Below are 22,864 nucleotides of genomic sequence, written 5' to 3' on the forward strand. Positions count from 1 at the left end.
GAAGAGTGGCTTACCTCATACTGAGTCTTGTCTATCCCAACCAGGAAGAGCAGCTCCGCGAGGAAGAGGTTGATGCACAGGTTCTTGTGGATGGTGTTGCGGTCGGTCTGCAGGCCACGCAGGAAGCAGAAGGTGGAGATACAGATGGCCAGACAGACCAGGGAGATGACAATGCCAACCCAGGTGATGACCGACAGCAGCAGCTCATTGATACGGCCCTGGTACTAGGGGACAGGAGTAGGGGGGACACTCAGGGCTTGGCCAGGTGACAGCTGCAGGTAAGGACCCAGGTGAGGCTGTGGGTCACAAGACTTTCCAGTGCTACCCACCCAGCCACCAAGCTGGCCCCCACCCCTGTGCAGGCTCATTTCCTCAAGGCTTGTGGAGAGATGACAAATGTGACACCAACTTGCTTCTCCAGAGTGCCTCAGGGCCAGAGGGAGCCAGATGCAAGGCCTCATGCCCCTGGCAAGACAGATGGCCCCCCAGCCCATGAGCTGGCCTACTGGGTGTCGCCCATGCTGTGTACTCTCTAGGATGCCATGCAAAGCCAGGCCAGCAGCGAGCAGGCCTGCCCGAGGCAGCAGCGTGCCAGCCAGCTTACGATCTCTCGGTGAGCCATGAGCACTGCGAAGTTGGTGAGGTGGCTGCAGGCACATGTGGTATGCGTCTTGTTGGACTCCACCAGGCGGCAGCCCTGGGTTGACCAGTAGCCCAGCATGGAGCGCTCTGAGTAGTTCCAGAAGGAGCAGTTTGCATTGAAGTGGTTCTTGGCCTGTTACATGGTGGTGGACAGGGTGTCAAGACTGCGAGTCCTATTCCTGCCCTCGAGCCAGCTACAGGGACAGTGACAAGTGTGAAGGAAGTGCCTGGGGCCCAAAGTGACCACCAGCTCTATGGGACATATGGTCCAAGGTGAAGCAGAGGAGCTGAAACTTACTTTCAGGTGGGTGAACACATGATGGGGACATGTAGTCCAGGAACAAAGGATGCTGGGACCTCCCCTCCAGGGAGGGAGGGGTACACCTGAGCTCACCTCCAAGTGGGCCACAGTAAAGATGACAGGGTCCATGAGGAAGACGCGGCTCGACTCCTTATTGATGGATGCTGCAATGACCTGTGAGTTCACCACCAGGGAGGCACCTCCGGGGCCACCGGTTCCCGATTCACCGGCCAGCTTCACTGTGGCATTCTCCGTGGACAAGAATAGGCCCAAGTTGTTATAGAGTATGAAGACAACCTTGACCACACCTGAGGAAGACAGGCACAGGGGGATACAGTGGCCATCCCCGGCCACACACTGAAACCGTGCTGTGGCCCACGTGAAGCAGCAGCCCAGAAGCCATTTCCACAAGGCCACTGTTCAGCAGTGGGCATGTCAAGTGACAGGACACATAAGCTGGCTCTCTGACCCATTTCCTCAGCCTCAAAGGGCACAATGTCTTTTGGAACCAGGACTCAGTTCTGCAAACCCAGACCTTTCTGTAGGGCTTTGGGATATCCATAGTAGCAGAAGATAAACCGTGATTAAAACACGACTGTTGGTTCCCTAAGTCAAGATCAAGGTGCCAAGTGGGCAGTGTGCCCATGCTTTCAAACCCCATGGGACACTGACCGTTGCGGCTATTCTGCTTGATGGTGTTGGCGGACAGCTGGATGGAGTTCTCACTGGGATACTCCTGAGGGAACACCAACTCCTGCACTTGACCCTCGGTGTTCAGGACAGTCACCTCCAGGACTGTAAGGGCAGGGGCCGAAAGGACATGCTATCAGCGTGTGTGCCCAGATAAGAAAGGCTCATGCTACACTGAGGCCCACAGTGAAACCACAAGCCTAGGAGTTGGGGATTGGCCCTGGGGTGGCTGCAGTACTCACCCACATTCTGCTTGGCAGCTAAGAAGCGCGCAGGTTCCCTGACGTTGTCAGCCAGCAGGAAGGCCCCCTCCTCCAGAACATCTAGGAGCATGGTGGCTGTGTGCACCTGTTCTGTGGCATTCATGTCTTTCCAGGACTCAAGTGCCTCCGGCCGGAGCAGATTATCCACTGTCTCCACCACAGCCTGTGTGTGGCAGGGACAATACCATAAGTCTCCCACCTTCTTTAGTTCCTCGAGACAGTCTTAATGTCCTCTCCTCTCCCTTTCAGTCCCAAAGTCCCCAGGAAGCCAAGGCCCCTTATCCCCACAAACCGCCCCCGCTGGGCTCACCTTGATATAATCCTTGCAGGTTCTCTCCCGCTTGTGCATCTAGAGAAAGACGGAGGTAGTGACACGTGGGCTCCAGGCACTGCGCCCCCTAGCCACAGCACTCAGACTGGGGCCCTGATAGACCACTCTTCAGAAACCTCCTTCAGGAACTACCTCTGAGGACTACTCAAGGCAGTGCAGCAGTGAGGCCCAGCAGCCCCTGGGGTACTGACGGCACCCTCACTGGTCACTGTGGGGTGCCGCAGGTACAGGCACCCACCTTATTGTAGTTCTTGCCAGCCGACTCGCGCTCAATGGGCCGCAGGGCCTGGAGCTGGGCATCCAGGATGTCTAACAGTTGCTCCATCAGCTTTACCGAGGAGGACACGTCCCCAGCATAGATGGAGCCCCGTGTGTGGCGGGCCAGCTCACTAGCAATGTTGGCTGCATTCTCTCCACTCTTAATCTGCATGAGGCAGGGAGGAGAGACCTCAGATCTGTTGGGCACGGCCTGCCCTGCTCCACATGCCCTGTCTGCATAGGCCCTCTTCTCCCTGTTAGCCTTTCCCACACAAGCGTTAGGTAAAAGGAGACCCCTTGGCTCTGAAAACAGCCCTCTATGTCTCCCAAGCTACTTCCACTCCTGCTGACCCTGGGCACTGGATGGCCTGCCTGCAAAGGGCAGCAGTTACTGGTACCTTCTGAGCTACTTGGTTGACCCAGGGGGAGGTGCAGTTGCTGAGGTCAGGGCCCCGAGGGTTCCAGAGCCCCAGAGCTGGGAGGCACTGGAATGAGGCAATTCCTGTAGACAGACAAGAAAGCCAAAGAGAAGGAGATGACAAGGGGACAGAGCAGAGGACGAGGAGGACACAGACACTTGGGGAAAGGCACAAGGCAGCCCACCCTAGCCCCTCAGAGTTACCACACCCCAGGTAAGAGCCACTGCAAAGCTTTCTCCACCACGCCTCTCCCACACGGGCTGCTTATTTGTCGGTCCCACACCTGTCCTGAAACTGGCTCTGCGACTTTAGTCCGAGGCGGGTAGCCAGATCACACCTGTGTGTCTCCCAGCTCTTCCTGGTCAGCTATGGCCCCAGTACTCACCTCGAGTTCCCTTGGGGCAAGGCCTCTCCACCAGCATACCCTGTTGGGTGGCTGGCCACTGGACCCGCCGGACCTCTCGGGGTTCACAGAAGAGCTCAGGGGACACGTGCAGATTGGGGGCTGGAGGCCGCCGAGTGCTGGGTGCTGGGGCAGTGGCTGGAGGCAGGTCAGGTCCCAGTTGGTTAATGGCACCCACTGGGTGTGTGGTGAGGGGCGCCCGACGGAGAGGAGTGGTGGCTGCAGGCGAGGCTGTGCTGGTGAGGGGTGTGGGTCGCGCTGTGGTGGTGGTGCTGAGAGGTGGTGAAGTGGCCGGGCCTGGAAGGTAGAGGGGACAGACAGGACAGGGTTACACTCACGCCTGAGGCCCACCAATGTGCCCAAGCACAACGTCCCTTGGCACCTCGACAGCTTCTTTACCCACTGAGGTGGAAAGGAGTCCTGGGTCCCCTGCATTCACGAGACCACATACTCAGAAGAGGGTAAAAACGCACTACTATGCACACTGTGGTGCCTCTCCCAGAGGGACTGGAGATGTGTATCAAAGCTGCTGGATGTAATCACCTCTCATCTGTGACACAGCCAACCGGGGCCTGGAACCTGGCTACAGCTTCCCTCGGCGGGGACCCAACTCCCCTTCTACAAAGGTTGCCTAAGGCTCTCCAGAGCTCTGGGGCTGCTCTGGGTTAGTGATGGGAACACTAGCTGGAGACAAAAACGAAAATACAGTGAGCATGTGGTTCTGCCATCCCTAATCAACCCCACACCAGTGTGCCCAGGCAGCACAGGTCACTGGGTAGAGCCCAGAGTCCTGGAGTTCCGTCCTCCTGAGAGATGCCTGGGTCACACAGTACGTGGATCTCATCTGTAAACCAGTGCAACGAGCCCCATGCCTCGAAGCCATAGGTACACTGAAATAGCAACTGTGATGAGTGTGGACAGGATTTGCCACAGCTGTTTCCTTACCTCCTAACCCTCAAGAGCTTACAGTGGCCCTGACATCCTGGTGTCAAGGAGTGATGGATACAAGTGGCCTACATGCCTCAAAACCCATCCTTACCAGCACTGGGATCTGGGGGTCCGAACTCCAGGCTGTAGCGCACCACAAAATAGTTGTTCCACACGTAGAGCTGGTTGTCTCGGGGATTGTAGTCGACAGAGGATACAAACTGGTAGGGGTTGGGGAAAGCGAGACTGACTGGCTCCTCTCGGTTTGCGTTGGTGTTGAAGGCATAGTCCACGCGGTTGCCGGCTGCCTCACTGTCATCGTCCACGTATACAGAGCGCAGCACATAGAGGACGCCGCACACCATGAAGGCGTTGGAGGCCGAGCGCTTGTCATAGCCCGTTTCCCACGTGCCCTCGAAGCGCAGCGTGTAGGGGTTGAGCTGGCTCACCACCAGGCGCCCATTGTTGCCCTCGGTGGCATAGATGACCCACAGCCCATTCTCATCCACTGCCAGGTCAATGTCGGTCTTGCCTCCCCAGCGGTAGGGTGAGGTGTCATGGTAGTTGGCTGTGTTGATGACTGTCTCACCGCTCTTGATGCGGGTCCGCAAGTCGTACTTGACGATGTTGCGCGTGCGCTCCTTGTTGTAAAAGACTGCACCATCGTAGACTACAAAGCCGGTACCATCCACACGGTTGGGCAGTCGGTATGTGGTGGTGTGGCGAGCAGCCACATAGTCCTCCCAGGAGGCATATTCAGTCAGTGTGTCCGTGCGGTAGGGTATCCAGGGCATGACGTAGATGCGGTCACCTGCCTGCAGTGGGTCCTTGCACCACGCACCAGACTGGTGCTCTGACTCATGTGTGGAGGTGGGCTCCAGTACCTTCTGCAGGGTCCCTGGGCACACGAAGACTGGGCCGGGTGGGTGGGTGGGCAGGGAGGAGGTGGGGAGGAGCAGAGGCAAGGAGAGAGGGGAGAGAGAGGCAAGTTGGTCACACGGTGGGGGAGGAAATCATGCTGTCCCCTCCTGCTGCTGCAGTCATGGTTGCTTGGTCGGGCTGGTGACGGGAAGGGGGTTTGTGGGCGGGGAATCCCACCCTGCCCAGCTGCCCCTCTCCCTGGAGCTGTGAACCCTGGAGACCATCAAGAGCAGGGTTAGTGTGGGGAGGTGGAGCCCTCTTCCCTTCCTTGGCTGCTAGAGACCCCACAGGCTGGGGACAAAGGATTTGGCCAGAGCTCTCCCAGAGTGGGCATGGAGGGGTAGGAGGTGGGAACCTCTGGGCAGTGCCACCTAGCCTAAAGGTTCAGGTGTCAGCACCCTGGCCTCCCTTCTTTGTCTCTGTGGAAGAACTAGGGGCTGGGATCCCATCCTTCACCAACCATGCAGGGATGGACTTTAAAAAACAAAACAAAACAAAAAAACCCAAAAACTTCACTTTCTTCCTCCAAAAGCTGCAAGGTAGAGTGATGTTTCCACACCCACTCTGGCAGGGAGGCTTAGGGCTGTCTATTCTCTCCTCAGGTCCCTGCAGCTGTCTGAGGAAAGGATGGAGGAAGCAGCTCCCAGGTTAGGCTAGGAGAAGTCCAGTCCTGCCCCAGCTGGCAGGGTCTCTGGTGGGGTCAGGCTCAGAAGCACACTGACACTGTTACACAAGGGTGGAGTGGGCATGGAGAACAGGACTCCCGGGACATTTGGGGCGAGGGAGCTGCGCAGAGGGAAGAGAGACAAGGAGGGGTGTGTGTGTGTCCACAAGTCCTGGCTCCAAGGGAGGCGCTCTGGAGACCACCTGGGAAGAGAAGGTTAGTGCTGGCGAGAGAGAGGGGGGTGAGCAGAGAATTCACTCCAAGGCCCAGGCCCGACTGAGAGTCCCTTCCAGGGGCAGTCCCAGGTCCAGCTCGGAGGGGGCAAGGGAGGGAACCAGGTGCTAGGATAAAGCCCCAGCCCACCCCAGCCGGCCCCCCACCTCCCCTGCCCCGGACCCCGATTTACCTGTGACCATCCCGGGCTCGGGAGGAGGGACCAAGGCAGCGCTGATGTCAGAAAGGTGGGGGCCCCGCCCCACCCCCCCATTCCCTGAAAAGAGGAAAACCTCGACTGCATCTCGTTGGCACCACTGGCCTGCCCACCCCTGCCCCTCACAGCCCAGCACCACCTGTTCCTAGCCTACCCTAGTGACTCAGCAGGGCAGTGTGCCCCCCTCTTCTCTCCCAAGTGCTGGGGGACAGGAGCCCTTCCCTTCAGGAGGGCTGGCACCGCCTTCTCCGTTCTCCATGACAGAACCCACAGGCAGGCCAGGGCTGCAGGGTGGGTGTTTGTGGATCTACGGTGAATTCTCTGCTCCTGCTTGGTCCATCACCAAAGCAGCTAGCCCCAGGGACACAGGGAGGGCTGGGATGACTTGCCCAGCATGGTGGGCAGCTTCAGTAGTGAAGGATCCTTGGGTAGGAGCCAGGCCTAGTGCCTATTTCCAGCCTGGCTTGTATCAGCAGGCTAACTTGGTTGGGAGAGGGGAGCAATCTGTGGCCCCCACCCCACACCATCGTGCTAAGGGCAGCTTGGCTCTAGGTCCCTAGGTCCAAGGCAGCCAGTAACACAGCCCCTTAGCACGAGTTAGGCCTAGGCTGTAAGCCCTGGCTTTCCCATCGGTTATGTCTGTACCCTCTGACCAGACAATCTGGCCCCGTCCTTTTTTCTGTTCCCCAGGTTCCCCCTCCATCCCATAAAACCCCTACTAGGGGTGTGTGTTCATGAAGAGGACCTGAGCTGGTCAGAGGGTACCAGGGGAGGAAAACACAGTTAGAGTCATCCCAAGGACGGGGAAGAGATGAGGAAGGGCCTGTCAGGGGCCTTGGGCAGCAAGGACCCCACCTCAGCACTCAGCTCCCAACACCTCTTCCCTTCCCCAGCCCGACCCAGAGAGGAGATCCAGTGCCGTAGCTCCAAGCCTGCGAGAAGAGTGGCCAGTGCAGGGCTGACTCGGGAGAGCAAGGGAGGGGTGGCACCCAGCCTCTGAGATGGGCAAGGTGGGAAGGAAAGGTGAGGGGAGCAGCTCAGAGGGACCCCGCCCACCTCCCTGGCAGGGGATCCTCCACAGACCACCTTAATTTCTAGGCAAAAGGGACCCTGAGGGGCCATCTCATTGTCTGTCCACTGCCTCCTGCTCTACTACTAGCAGGTCACCCTTAACTCCCTAGCCCGTGATAGATAGCCACACTTACTACCACGGGGCTCCCTGCAAGAAATTATGGTGCCTGTGGAAGTCCCCAGAGCGAGTCTGTGACCCCCACCCCTCCCTCGTCCTCGCCCACATCAGCCCGGAAGAAACCCTGACTGCAGCTTTGCAAGTGTGCGAGACAGAACCCACTCCGCCCTCTCCAGGAGTCCCGCCCCCGCCCCACCCTGGCCCAGGGTCCCGGGGGCTTGGGATAGCTGTCAACCCTCCCCAGGACTGGACCCGGCTGGTCAGAAGGGGTGGAGGGTGAGGAAACTTGTTCTCTGTGCTCCACAACAGCTCTGGGCCTTGGAAACGCCAAACCAGAAGAACTTAAGCCACCAGGAGCCAGAGAGAGATGAGAAATCTGGTCCCCCAAAGGAAAAAGTGTCCCCTCCATCCCACCACCCTCTACCAGAAACACTTTGCATTAGGTACAGGGGCACAGGAGAGGAGAGAGAGGAGGTGAGAGAAAGTAAGAGGAAGGAGGGAGGGAAGGAGAGACAGAGAGACCTCTATCGGTGCCTGTGGGGGCTGGGGAGCCCCTCCCTCCCCACCCGCCTGGATGCTTACACATTTCTCCTAAGGGAGGCAAAAGAAATGAGAGATGAGGTCAGGTACCCTGCAGGGACCAGGGACCAGAAGAGGTACAGAGAGAGGAAAGAGGAGAGAGAGAAAAGAGAGTCGGGTGTAGGAGTGGGGTGAGTATCTTGCCCAGGCTCAGAGAGGAGCTTCGGTGAGTATCTGGAGGGTGGAGAAGCCCATGGCCGTGACCTTGGCCTTGGTGGTGCTGCAGCACCAGGGCCAGCCCAGCTGTGCTGGGAGGACACCCAGGGCAGGGAAATCACTGGACCAAGTGGGGTGGGGGAGAAGAAGGGGAGGGAGGGAGGGCGGGCCACATGAGTATGGTACAGGGCGGAACAAAGTGTGAGTTAGGGTTTGGCATTGGCAACAGTGCGTTTACCTTTCTGCTCCACTTCTACTTTAAGCATCGGAAGAGAGAGAGAAAACAAATTGAAAAAAAATGTGCAAGAAAAAAAAGAGAAAAAAAAGATTAAATTGCTTTCGTTTTTTTCTGGCCACACGCCCCCTCTTCCTGTCTTTCCTCCTGTTTTCCCAACCCCTTCGGTAGCATCATCTCAGCCCCCACCCCCAAGTCCCTTTTTTTTGGGGTAGGATGGGGTGAGAGGGTGCTGAGGAGACAGTGAGAAGGGACAGGGGAGACACATGGGAGGGAAGAGACGAAAAGACTGGGCATGGTACAGACAGGCAGGTGGACAGAGCCCTCAGACAGGAGGGCCCCATGTGTAGAGAGGAGCCCCAGCTAGGAGCTGAACTCTGGCTAGGGGGACACCAGGCAGTGGGGAATATAGGAACCACAGGGCTCCTCTCCACCCTGTGTGCCAATCCCCTGCTAGAACCAGGGGTTGAGAGGGTTCAGTATCTCTGGGGTCTGGGTACCCTTCCCAGCTGAGGGCACAGACTGAGCCCCCCGTTGAGTAGCCCCACCTGAGTCCAGTTGTGTTCCCCTAAGCCCTCCAGACCCCGAAACGCACAGAGAGGGCAGCAGAGCCAGACACAGAACAACAGAGGCAGGCAGGTGGGTGCCCCTGGCCTTGGACAGAGCCAGGGTAGGGGAGACAGGAGGCACAGATCTGGAGGGGACACAGACTGGGCTGGACAGCATGTGGCAGACAGGCTCCTATACTCCGGGGGGAGGGGTGTCTCAAGGTTCAGCTGCTCTGCCCAGTCCACCAAGGGCCCAGGAGCCCTAGCTGCACCCTGCCCTGCCCACCGCCCTTGATGACGCACAGGCGGCACCTGGGGAGGAAGGGAGAGTTAGGCTGTGCTCAGCTGCAAAGCAAATCCAGTGTTAGTCCGGTGTCTGAGGTTCCCACACTCCAGTGATCCCCCATCTGTGGGATCCCTGCCCCCACCCCTGCCCCACCTTCACCAGCACTGGGGTCACCTCAGCCTCTGAAGCCCAGGGCCCTGTGGCTGATCAACTGATCCCCTCCAGACATCCTGCTTGAGTTCTGCAGGGACCCCAGCGCCTTGCCCAGGACCTAGCACTCAGGATATGCTCAGGGAAAGTCATGAAGTGTGTCTGGCTCCCGTCTTCTTCCTAGCTTTAGTTATTTCTGAACCCCAACCCCAATTATCTGGGGGGCAGACATAGTTTAACTGGGCCTACTAGCTCTGCCTGAGCATCAGCACCTTCTCACGACAGCCCCGTGTGCACACTCCTTCCGAGGCTCAGGGCTGCACCCTCCCCAGTCTAAAGCTGCCGTCTCTGCCCTGTGCCACCTTCAACCCCAGGGCCCATCTTCCTGGGCTGTGCTCCTAGGCCACGCAAGGGGCCTTGGCTCTGGGTCTCTAAGCTCCACCCGAAGGCCTGTGGCCTCTTCTTCTTTTCTTGTATCTTGGTTTGATCTTTGGACCTGGATCAGGGACTTTTTCCAGTCTTGGGTCCTGTCTGCTCTAGAGAGGTAGGTTTGTTATATGTTGCTATTCTTATTTTGATTACCATGGTAATAATAGTAACTAGTTAGAAGCGAAGTGTAGTCAGAGTGACAGCAACCAGAGCTCATGAGGACATGGGAACAGTGCAGGCCCTTGCAGCCAGGCCTTCCAGGACCCTGTCTACAGCTGTGGAAACTGAGGTTCAGAAGAGAAGCCACACAGAGGAGGCCATGCAGCTGCCGTTCCCTGAGAACCTATGGCCTGGAGCACAAAGTAGCTTGGGTCCCCTGCTGACTCTATTCCTCGAAGCACTCAGGGCCGGCTTCTGACCCCCTCCCGCATCACAGGTGAGTTAAGAGGCTCAGGTGGTGGGTAGGGCGTCCGTACCATCACTGAGCACATCTTGAATCAGGCTCGGGGATGGGCGCTGGGGGGGGTGAAGTCGCAGCCTCTGCCTTCGGGGCTCTGCTCCTGGGAGCAGACTCTGGCCGCAGGGCCTAGCGCTTGTCACACTCCCGATCTCCAGGACTCACGCCTCCGTCTGCAGCACCCGGAGAAATTTTAAGTCATTTGCTGCAGGTTTCAGAGCCAGACAAGTCAGGAGCCATGGTTGAATTTCACTCCGCCTGCCCAGCCCTCTGTCCTAGACACATGTTATGTCCCACCTCCCTCTCTGCTGCCCCAGCTGCGGTGGGCAGTGTCCCCAGTGCTGTGGGGAGGCTTCGGGGAGCAGATGGGCATCCCCCTCAGGCACTGAAAGGAAAGGGCGGAGACTAAAAGAAGGTTACACAGGCAGGGAGTGATCCCGTTCACCCGTCATCCGGATTCACCTGGAAGGAGAAATCAAAGGTTGGAGGGGTGGGGGGGGAAAGCTGGGAGGGAGGGAGAGGAGGCAGAGTTGTGAGGTTCCTGCTCCCCTGCCCCTCACTTGGACACCCGATGGTGCTGCCTCCCCCCCCCTTTTGCCTAGAGGCCTTCCCTACCTCCAGACTGGCTATGTGAAGCCGGGTGAGGACGGGCGGGGCGGTGGGGGGAGGAGAGCAGACAGGAAGACTGGTGATGCTAGGGGGTAGGTGTTGAGGATGAGCAACCCTGCCTCTCTCTGCCCCCTCAGTCAGATGGAGGATAGTTGGGCTCTTGGCTCCCCAAAATCATCTTCTTGGGGGTACTGTCATTCCAACAAGGCAGTACTTCCTTTGCAGACAGGAAGTGTTCTCAGGGTAATAGATAAAGAAACTAGTAGTTAGGAACCTTGGAAGATGTCTTTGGCTTTTATGATGTGGAAGGGTCAGGAGTGGGTGTGGAGGAAACTGAGAAAGGTCAGGTGTGTCCATGGCAGGAGGAGAAACGGTGTGGAACAGGGAGGCCTAGTGGTCAGAAGGCCAGAGAGATGCCAGCATGCTGTGGGAGTGTGGCTTGGAAGGGCTTCAGCGGGTAAAGGGCATGTGAGGAAGCAGGGATGGGCAGGTGACTAGAACTAAAGACGCCCCTACAGGAGGGGACAGTCTGAGGGAGCGCAGCCAGCAAATGCGGCAAGCATCTGCAAGAAGAATGCGTCAAAGCGGGGTCAAGCCTGCTACCTCTGCCCAGCCCCATGGATGTGTGCACATGTGCTAGGTCAGGGCACTTCTTCCTTGCTCTGTGGGGGAAGGGCCCAAGGCAGCAGAACAAGATGACTCACTGTAGGGGACACAGTCGTACTGCACCTCCAGGTACTTGTAGGTTCCAGGGCAGGGGTCAGGAAAGGCGTCAGAGCCGGCCACCACCACACACTGGGTTCGGTTATTACACCTAGAGAAAGGAAAACGGATTCAGACCCAGAAGGCTCCAGGGTCAGGAGGCAAGCGTACCGCTCCAGCCAGGAAGGGGGGGCAGCTTTACTTTCTGCCTGCTTTGCATCCACAGAGGACTAAATGCCTGTCGTGCTTGCCTTGGCTCTTCCTGGACACCGCCATGCTCTGCAGTGACTGAGATTTGAGGCAGCACAGCCAGGAAGACTCTTCGATCTCCACCGTGGGTCCCTGACCCCAAGTCCTTGCCAGCCTCTTAGGGGTCTGGCTAGTATGGAAAGGAGGCCTGGTTTACAACTATAAGATACCATCACAGACGCTCGTCCGCATTTAGTGGCTGCACTCCCACAGACGGTCCCCTGTAAGGGCATCCTCAGTCCTAGTCCTGCCACCACTCCCTGCTTTTTCATATTACTATGACCATAGCATGTGCCCAGTCAAGGTGCCTGCAATGGTTCATCCTCACTGTCAGCTGGACTGCCCAGACTGGTCAGGTAGGCTTCGAGGTATGTCTCTGAGGGTCATGCCAGAGGAGATTAAGCCAGGCAAATAGACCCACCCCAAATGGTCTGAGGGTCTCGACTAATGCAATGAAAGGAAGAAAGGAGGAAGGCAGCAAAGTGTCCACACACACACACACACACACACACACACACACACGCACACCCATGCACACAGTGATGGACTGAACTCTGAAACCAGGAGCCAAAATGAACCCCTTCCTCCCCAAGTTGTTTCCATGAGGTGTACGATCATGATCACAGAGAAAATAAACGCAGCCAACGCTGCCCCAGGTCCTTGGAGTGGCCAGGCAAGGTAAGTGTAAGTGATAAATACCTTGAATCTGCCTCTAGTATTCCTGGGACCAGGAAGTATAAAGAAAGCAGCAACAGGCTGGGGAGTAAATAGAGAATGAGGCACGGAAAGGTCTGATGTTATCCACCCGCCCAACACTGCTCTGTTTCTTTAAAACACGGCAGTGGCTGGGCAGTGATGGCTCATACCTTTAAGGCAGAGGCAGGTGGATCTCTGTGAGTGAGGTTGTCCTAGTCTACAGAGCAAGTTCTAGGACAACCATAGCTATACAGAGAAACCCTGTCTCAAGAAACCAAAACCAACACAAAAAATCACCACCAAAACAAACAAACATAGCAGTGTCCTCATACAACTTAGCAATGTGCCCTACAGAATTTATAGCAAGTGTGAACACACATTCATGGCTGCATTGCCCACATCCACCAACAGGGGGAGATAACCCAAAAGTTGGCCCATGGTGGAATGGAGGAACAAAAACGTGGCCTGCCCATATGCTGGAATGCTATCTGACAGGAAAAGGGATACGGTGCTGACTCCCACGGTATCAACGGTAATGCTGGCGGCAAACCTCTGGGCAGAGAACACAGCAGGGCGACAGGAGATTGTGAAGCAACTGGCATTGGTAAGGGCTTTCCTTTTGGAGTGATGGGACGCTCTGCAACTAAGCTGAGGTGGTAATGCACAAGCCGGCGTGAATTTCGGGGGTGAGTGTAGTCCAGTGGCAGAGTGGTCATCTAGAATGTGCAAGGCCCTGAGTGGCACCCCAGCTCCCTGCTTTGAGAGCGCGTGTGGCATTTGTCTTTAAGGGGTAGGACTTTAAGGAGGTGGAAACACTAAGGCCCAGTGAAGGTTGGGCCAGCTACCCTGTGGTATCTGTCACGGCAGCTTAACGGTGACCCTGACAGACCGAGAGCTGTACAGAGTGGGAGCATTAGGAGAAGAAGCAAGGCCATCAAGCCCTTCCCCAGAGGATCCTGAGGTCTCATCTCGCCCCATGGCCCAATCGCCACACACTCAGCCTCCCGTGTGGAGGTGAGCAGCCGTGACTGTCCTAGCTGTGGAGACTGTGGAGAGGAACCAAGGAAGGTGGTGAGGCCTCAGTCAGGGCTGGGAGCCTGGACAAGGTGTCAAGAGGAATGGAGCCATGGGGGAGGCACCCTGGTCACCCATCTCCCTGATGTCCCCTCCTCTGACCAGCCTGCCTCCCTCCTCCTCCTCCTCCTCCTCCTCCTCCTCCTCCTCCTCCTCCACCTCCTCCTCCTCCTCCCATGCTACAGGCCAGGGAGTGGGTCCTGAACTCTGACCTCTCGGGCATCAAGATTCAGTGAATGTCTGCTGTGGACCTGGTCATAGCCATAGTGGTAAGGGACAAGGTCTGTTGTCCCTGTAGGGCCAAATGGGTTAGGGTTAGGGAGGACAGGCGAGAAAGCACCAAGCAAAGACAACATATCTCATGGGAATGTGGGTGGAAGGCAGAGTTCTAAAGGGGTCAGGAGTAGGGAAGAGGCCTGCAGTTTCAGAGTGTGTAAGTGTTCAGTTAGGTAGACAGACACAAGGAAACATAGGAACAGACACTTGGATTGCAGGGACAGCATTCTAAGCAGAAGGAATATACTCATGTTTCTAGAAAAACCCAGAGGTTGGTTTGCCACTTCCCAGCTAACAGGGCAGGTTAGCTGGGTGTGACACACCTCATAGACCCCATAGGGGTGTGACACAGCAGAATACAAGGCTGGGAGCCTGTATGCTACAGGGGTGCAGGCTCTGATGCATCCTCAGGCTTGCTGATTTTGCAGTACTGAACTGAACCCAGGCAGCGCTCTACAATGAGCTGCCATGCATGTCTGGACTGAGAATGTACAGGACAGGACGTCAGTGGTCAGGGCCAGCCACACAGCACACGTCTAGCCTCAGGAAGGCTTTGGCTTTAGCGGAGGAAGGTGGGAACCTGAGAATGCTCTAGCAGAGGGATAGGATCTGACTCAGGTGTCCACTGATACCTGCCACATAAGAAGAATGGACAATAATGGACAAGAGAGAGCAGGCAGGAGGCCCTTTCCCAGGTGCTTGTGGAGAAACTAAAGGCTTGAGATACACTGACTATTCCAGTAGGTTGTGCAGCTTCCTATGTGGGCTGCCCCAGCCTGGGTCACCTCCTTATTCACACCCACACCTGCTCAGAGACACAAACACAAGCTTCACATTTACACACACACACACTCTCATGAAATCACCCTCTGTACATGCACAAGAACATGCACACACACACACACACACACGCACACACGCACACACACACGCACACACACGCACGCACACACTTCTGTGAGCTACGAAGAGCTGTCTCTCCTTTCTTTGGAAGCATAGCTTTGCTTTGATTCTGCAGGCTTCCTCCTGCCACCAAAGGTCTTGGAATAAGTTTCTGGAGGTGCAAGAGGGATGAGCAAGCGTGGGTGGCAGTGGTTCTACACCGGTGGGTCATAACTCCAAAAGGGGCACGCACATCAGATACTCACATTATGATTTGTAACAGCAGAACTACAGTTATGAGGCAGCAACAAAATAATTTTATGGTTGGGAGCCACCACAATACAACTGTATTAAAGGGCTACAACATCAGGAGGGTTGAGAACCACTTATCTGTGGGGGTTAGTGAGTTGGGGGACACTGTCCGTGGGACACACGGAGGTCAGCAAGTAGACTCACCTCTGTGACATGATTTTGAAGGCATCGGGCAGGTAGCACTGCACGTTCTCCATCTGGAAAGGGTCGGCATCGCAGATCTTGTCATCTGTGCGCCCGTAGTTAGCATTCTCCACCATGATGACATCACTGCCTGGGCACCGAAGCTCGATGGGGTAGCCTTCACATGCTAACTCCCGGCGCATCAGTCCAAATGGGAGCCCAGCCCGGCTCAGGCCTGCAGAACAGTTGTGGACAGTGAGCCTGCCAGCTTAGCCAGGCTGGGAAGCTGGTTATGTGAATGTCAGGCCTATGGCTGTAAGGTGACACTGAGTTTTAACCCCGTGGAGGAAGGGACAGCCTGGCCTAGACAGAGCTGACCCCTCTTCACCCTGTAATGAATGCCTTGCCTGGTAAGAGTAAACACTACCCTGGACATTGTGAGCCAGTTACAAATGTGTGTCCCCAAATTCTTTCAAAACAACTTTTAACATTTGTGTATATGTTTGAGGGTAGGCGTGTGGAGGTCACCGGTACTTTCTAACCAGTGGTACTGGGGACCGAACTCAGGCCAGGCTTGGTGGCAAATACCTGAGCTATCTTACCAGCCCTATCCCCCAAAATCTTAGGCTGAATTGAAGAACAAAGCCCCAGTACTTCAGAAACTGACTATACTTGGAGATAGGGTCTTTTGTTTTTATTTCTCTCTCCCAACCCCCAACTAAGGCAGGGTCTCATGTGACCTAGGCTAGCCTCAAACTTTCAACATAGCCTTAAACCGATTTTCTCCCTCTACCTCCCTAGGACTATGGTGTGTCACCACACCTAGCACACACTTGTGCACGCGTGCACACACATACGTACTTCTCCCTCTGAAAGTCTCAATGTAGCCTATGCCGACCTTGAACTCAGTTGGTAGCCCAGGCTGGTCACAAACCTACAATAGTCCTCCTCCCTGCCCCCAGCCTCACAAATGCTGGGATGACTGACAGATGTGTGCAGCACACCACAAATGCTGGGATGACAGGTGTGAACTAGCACATCTGGCTTAGAGATACCGTTGTTTTTTTTTCAGTTGAGATCAATTTAAAATCAAGCTGTGAAAAAATCCCAGTGCAGTCTGTCAGGATCCTTACAAATAGGGGAGTACCTGGGGTATATTTTATTGTTATTGTTGCAATACTAGTAATAGAGCCTGAGGCGTCACACACCTCAGGCAGGTGCTCTGCCACAACTTTCATTCTGAGATGGTACCTCACTGACCTGCTTAGATTGTCCTTGGAACTATGGTCCTCCTACCTCAGTCTCATGAACAGCTAGGACATCAGGGCTGTGCTGTCACCTGACACACGCATCATCCAGGGCAGATTAAATGCAGACATGGGGGGAGGGGCGCTACAGCAAGCAGAGGAGACCTCGGCAGGACCAGTTGGGCTGGTGCCATGACTGTGGGTGGGCCTTTGGTCTCCTGATTGCTGGGACAAAGGCTGTGGCTGTTTTAGCAGACAAGTCCCCTGATGACAGGACTGGGGTGGGGCTCTGGAGGGGCAGTGGCTGCCATGAAGGCCATCAACCAAGGCTATGATGGGACTTCTGTCGAGACAGAGGCCACTGCAGAACTGCGCGGATCTTTACTCTTCCATGTCAAACACCTTTACCAGACTGGGTTGAATCTGTCTTCCCTTGCAAAAAGCTGTCCCTAAGCACAGGAGCCTCTGGATGTTGCTAATCCTTTGAATGAATTACCAAGTTAGCATTGTCACAAGCGAGAGTGGTCTGGAGCCTCCTACCGCCACCACACACCACGCCACACCACACCACCACACACCACACACCACACACCACACCACACACCACCACACCACACACCACACACCACACCACACCACCACACACCACACCACCACACACCACCACACACCACCACACACCACACCACCACACACCACACCACACCACACACCACACCACACACCACACCACACCACACACCACACACCACACACCGCACCACACACCACACACCACCACACACCACACCACACCATACCACCACACAACACACCACACACCACCACACACCACACCACCACACACCACACCACCACACACCACACACACACCACCACACACCACACCACACCACACCACACCACCACACCACACACACACCACCACACACCACACCACACCACACACCACACCACACCACACACCGCACCACCACACACCACACCACACACCACCACACCACACACACCACCACACACCACACCACACCACACACACACCACCACACACACACCACACCACCACACACCACACCACACACCACACCACACACACCACACACCACACACCACCACACACCACACCACCACACACAGCACCACACCACCACACACCACACCACACACCACACCACACACCACACCACACCACACACCGCACCACCACACACCACACCACACACCACCACACACCACACCACACCACACACCACACCACACCACACCACACACCACACCACACACCACACACACACCACCACACACCACACCACACACACACCACACCACCACACACCACACCACACACCACCACACCACCACACCACACACCACACCACACCACACACCACCACACCACCACACACCACCACACCACACACCACCACACACCACACCACACACCACCACCACACACACCACACCACACACCACACACACACCACACCACACCACCACACACCACACCACACACCACCACACACCACACACACCACACACACCACACACCACACCACACACCACCACACACACCACACACCACACCACACACCACCACACACCACACACACACCACACCACACACCACACACCACACCACCACACCACCACACACCACCACCACACACCACCACACACCACACCACCACACACCACACCACACCACACCACCACACCACACCACACCACACCACCACACACACCACACACACCACCACACCACCACACCACCACACCACACCACACCACACACACACCACACACACACCACACACCACCACCACACCACACCACCACACACACACACCACACACCACACCACACCACACACCACACACACACCACCACACACACACCACACCACACACACCACACCACACACATACACACCACACGCCACACCACACCACATGCCACACCACACCACACCACACACCACACCACCACACACCACACCACACCACACACCGCACCACCACACACCACACCACCACACACCACACCACACCACATGCCACACCACACACCACCACACACCACACCACACACCGCACCACCACACACAACACACACCACCACACACCGCACCACCACACACCACACCACATGCCACACCACACCACACACCACCACCACACCACACACCACCACACACACCACACATACCACACACACCACACCACACACCGCACCACCACACACCACACCACCACACACCACACACCGCACCACCACACACCACACCACACCACATGCCACACCACACCACCACACCAGCACACCACACCACCACACACCACACCACCACACACCGCCACACCAGCACACCACACCACACACCACACACACACCACACCACACCACACACCGCACCACCACACCACACCACACCACCACACACCGCACAAGGAGTGGACTGAACCTAGACAACCACTCTGTCACTGAGCTGGACCTGCCTGCTTGCTGGGAATAGGGTCTTGCTGTATAGCCTGATTTGAAACCTGGGGTCTTCTTGCCTAACTTCCCCCAAATTCTGAGATTACAAGCATGTGCCACCATGTCTAACTTTTGCACGCCTAAGTTCAGACAGCCACTAGCAGTAGCTTCCCCAAGCTTTGTTTTCCCAAGGTGTAAAATGGGCACCCATCCACAGGTCACAACCAGACATCGGGGATTCTAAACCAAAGGGATTGTTCTTTGTTTTGGTTTTTGAAACAAGCTCACACATAGCCAAGTGTCCTCAGAGTCTAAGGAGTCAAGGCTAGCCTTGAACCCCCCCCCCCCCGTGCCCCCAGGTGTTACAACACACTCAGCCTGCGTTTCTGAGCATGCTGCTCCACACCAGAGATGTGCATATGAGGGGACTCCCTGTGACAATCAGAGCTACACAGTACAGCTCTAAGTCCCCACCCTGCTGCTTCCTGGCCTGGCTGGTAGCTCCAAGGAACCTAATGGGTCCCTGGTCTCTCTGCTACCACCAGAGGTTAATCTACAGGTAATGTGCTGACAAGATGCTCATTTTCTCGTTGTGGGTATTTCTTAGGATCCAGGGTTGACATGTGCAACCACCCTGGGACACTGGTTGCAGCCCGGCCACACTGAGTGCAGGAAAGTGGGAGCTGCAGGTGTCGGGGACCCCCGGCATGGAGTAAGCTAAGCACTATGAAAGATGCTTGCATTATGGGCAAGGCCCCAGCCAGCCCCTCTTCAGAGACAGGGTCCATCTAATGCTGACAAGAGTCCCCGGGGGTTATAGCAGCCAGGCCCTTGGGTTTCTGGGGGTGAGCAGAGCCCCAGCTGAGAGAAAGTTTCCCATGTCTCCTGTCGAGCCATCTGCTTCCTCCTCTAATTTTAGCTTCCCCAGTCAGGGAGGGAGGCCGGGGGTGGAGGGCTGGCTCACATGGGGCTGGGGGTGGAGGCAGCCCCTCCTGGCCTAGCAGGGGCTGGGCCCGGAACTGGGGCACTAGGGAGACTGGGTCACCAGCCAACAAGACCCTGCCAAGGCTTCAGAACGAGGCTGCCTTTCCAGAGGGCGGGACTGGCAAGGTGGGGAGGGGGACCGTCAGGCCAACAGACCCCTTCTTCACTCCTATTGCCCTGCACACAGCTGGGGATGGTAACTAAGCAATGTCAACAGTGGGCAGCAGGCTTGGGGCACTAATTGTGGCATACGCAGGGTCCCAGGCCGGAGCTGGGTAATTAGTTGTTTTTAAATAAACGTCAGCAGGCATGCTTTAATTAAGCCTTGGTCCCAGTGAGCCTCAGAGATGTGACGAGCGATGGGCGGGAGGGGGGGAGACAGCTGCCCCCCAGAAGGCCTGTCTTAGTCCTAGAAGTCCCCAAGCAAGACAGCACCTAGTGCACCGGCCTGCTGGGGGCTTAACACCCCTCAGTGGTGCCTGCCAACGGTGGTATCACCAGGTTCCCTCTGGCCTGGTCCAGCTTTATCTGGGGTGGAGGCTGTGGTACATATTTCCCAGCCCTTCCCTAGCCCAGACAGCACCTACCTTGGGTAGCAGAGGTGACGAGGACAGTGGTGACACAGAGACTCCAGAGTGCTGCAGCCAAGCGGGCCATGGCGAAGGCCAGGGGCGGGTGCAGGGTTCTCAGCGGACTGTGTGTGGGGCCTCGCCCCGCATCACCAGGGTACCACGGCCTAGCCCACCAGCCTGAGGGAGGACAGCAGAATGATCCTGGGCAGGAGCTGATCTTGGCAAGCCCAGAGGGAGTCTGTGGACCCTTCCTGCACTGGGGTGGCACTGCTCTGTTCCGGGGTCACTCTCACCAGCTCTGATCCCTCCTCTCCAATGGCGGCAGCGTGATGGGTCAGCATGGTTGCTGACCACCCACCCACACCAAAGCAGCTTCAGTCTCATGCCTAAACCCTGCCCTGCCCACTCCCCTCCACCACCAAGCATCCTCATCCCTCCAGAGGGCAAGGGGTTCCAACCTGGTTCCAGTCTTGGCTTCAGGCAGAAATCCAGCCCCGCCCCTACCCTCTGCTTCCTGTCTCTCTGCTCTGGCAGCTAATTAGAATCCAGCTGGCTGGCGCCACAGATAGGGGACCAGGGACACCCAAGTCCCCTCTTTCCTTTCTAGGGGACTCTCGGGGTGAGTAGGAGACAGGCAGGCGGAGTGGGAGGAGAGGAAGTGGAGATCAGGGTGTCACAGGCTCCTCCTAGGACCTCAGTTCTGACTTGCTGCTCCTCCCTCCCCTCCCCTCTGCTCCTGGGATGTCCGCACCCCAGTTCTCAGGCCGCTACAGCCTAGAGCCATCAACTTCACCCGACAGCAGAGGAAGCACCATCGTGTGTGTGTGTGTGTGTGTGTGTGTGTGCGAGAGAGAGAGAGAGAGAGAGAGAGAGAGAGAGAGAGAGAGAGAGAGAGAGAGAGAGAGAGAGAGAGAGAGAGAGAGAGAGAGGTGTCCCACCTCCCACTCCTGTCTGGGATCCCTCAACACAGCCTCACCACTCCTCCCATTTTAAAGTCTTTGAGAAACCACCTACCAATGACCCTTTCCCCACTCTGTTCCACCCAGGCCCTGCTCCAAGGCCTTTTCATGAGTCTTTCCCTCTGCGTGCAGCCCCAGGTCCCGGGGCTGGCTGTCATTCTGCTCATATGTAACTGATTATCTGGTGAGGAAACTGCCCATCTGGGGATCTAGATTGTCATGACCAACACACCCACCTTGTAGAGCAGGCCCTACATACTGGGAAGTCATATTTGTTGACCGAATCTCAGACCTACTGTTTCCCCTCCTGCCATCTCCCTGATAAGCTCCAAGGCAGGTCTACCTCTGTGTGCAGACCCTACCCTGCCCCTCACCTGCCAGGGCTAAAGGACTTGTGATGAGGTTCATCTCAGAGCTCAACTACCACCTACTCCTCAGGCACCGGCTGACCCGTCAACCCCACCTCTCCTTCGAAGAAGCCCCCAGCCCCCAAGTACAGTCTGGGACAGTCTCCTATGCACCCCAGGTACAGGCTTCTTATTTGGGGCTCAAACTGAGGACAACTCTCCCTGCTCCTGTGCCATGAAGTCACAAACATCGCCCGTTCATCTAACTCCTACTTCCAGCCACCCCTAACGTGACCTTCCCATGGTGGCGATCTGTCAGTAACTCCCTCGAGGTCTGTCCTGTCCCTTCTGTGCCCGCCATGGCCATCTCTCTTCTCACCACCAGGCCACCGACCATGTAGCCACGGTCTTCCCTATGCTGTCCAGACGTGGGCGGCCTGGGACATGTGTGGGCCATTTCTATACTAGAGATGGGACCTCCTTGGCACTCACCCACCTCTACTTCCCAGGCAGTTACGGCAGTTTTCACCTGCCTCTTCCAGAGCTTTCTCAACCGCCCTGCTAGCAGGAGGAAATGCAACTGCAAAGGGTTGGTTCACTACACTCACAGGAGCCACTAGAAGCCCCTGCCCCGTGTAGGTTGAGATCGCCAAAGTTGAGTCACCTTGATACAATCTAGAGCCAGGCCCACACTCCACCACCTCCGCAGCACTGCTCCCTAAGGGAGGCAAACTATTATACTGTTGTAAGAGCAACAATCTCCACATGCACCCAGTGGGCTCAGACCCTTATCTGGTGGGAAGTAATGGGGTGGGGTTCTCCTCCCCCAAGGCTGCATCCCTAATGCAGAGACCCCAGAGGCAGTCCCCATACAGCTCATGACCTAAGGAGGTTGCAAGCATGCTCTCCAGCTGGACCGCACCACAGGAAAGCTCTCCTTTCCAGCAGGGGCAGCCACCTGCCAGGTCCAGACCTCAGAAGTCCACAGACCCTTGCCTGCTCTTCCTCAGCCCGTCCCAGCTCAGGAGTGAGTCAAGGGTCTGTCCGCACTGTGCCCTTCTGTCTAAACACTCTAGGCT

At 56.5% G+C, this 22,864-nt stretch overlaps 1 protein-coding gene across 1 annotated transcript in view; it reads right to left on the reverse strand.

Annotated features, from left to right (window-relative positions):
• The window catches only part of Adgrl1 (adhesion G protein-coupled receptor L1), a 42,733-nt gene that overhangs the window by 6,969 nt on the left and 12,900 nt on the right, over positions 1 to 22,864 (reverse strand). The window contains 14 exon segments of the mRNA XM_005087557.4: positions 15 to 224; positions 605 to 775; positions 1,037 to 1,251; positions 1,616 to 1,738; positions 1,876 to 2,059; positions 2,207 to 2,245; positions 2,466 to 2,651; positions 2,884 to 2,987; positions 3,290 to 3,604; positions 4,347 to 5,147; positions 8,412 to 8,426; positions 11,592 to 11,701; positions 15,223 to 15,436; positions 20,495 to 20,656. Coding sequence (XP_005087614.1) covers positions 15 to 224; positions 605 to 775; positions 1,037 to 1,251; positions 1,616 to 1,738; positions 1,876 to 2,059; positions 2,207 to 2,245; positions 2,466 to 2,651; positions 2,884 to 2,987; positions 3,290 to 3,604; positions 4,347 to 5,147; positions 8,412 to 8,426; positions 11,592 to 11,701; positions 15,223 to 15,436; positions 20,495 to 20,564 — 2,757 coding nt within the window. The 5' untranslated portion in view covers positions 20,565 to 20,656.

Source organism: Mesocricetus auratus, unplaced genomic scaffold, assembly GCF_017639785.1.
Source record: "Mesocricetus auratus isolate SY011 unplaced genomic scaffold, BCM_Maur_2.0 Super-Scaffold_100081, whole genome shotgun sequence".
Classification (NCBI taxonomy): domain Eukaryota; kingdom Metazoa; phylum Chordata; class Mammalia; order Rodentia; family Cricetidae; genus Mesocricetus; species Mesocricetus auratus.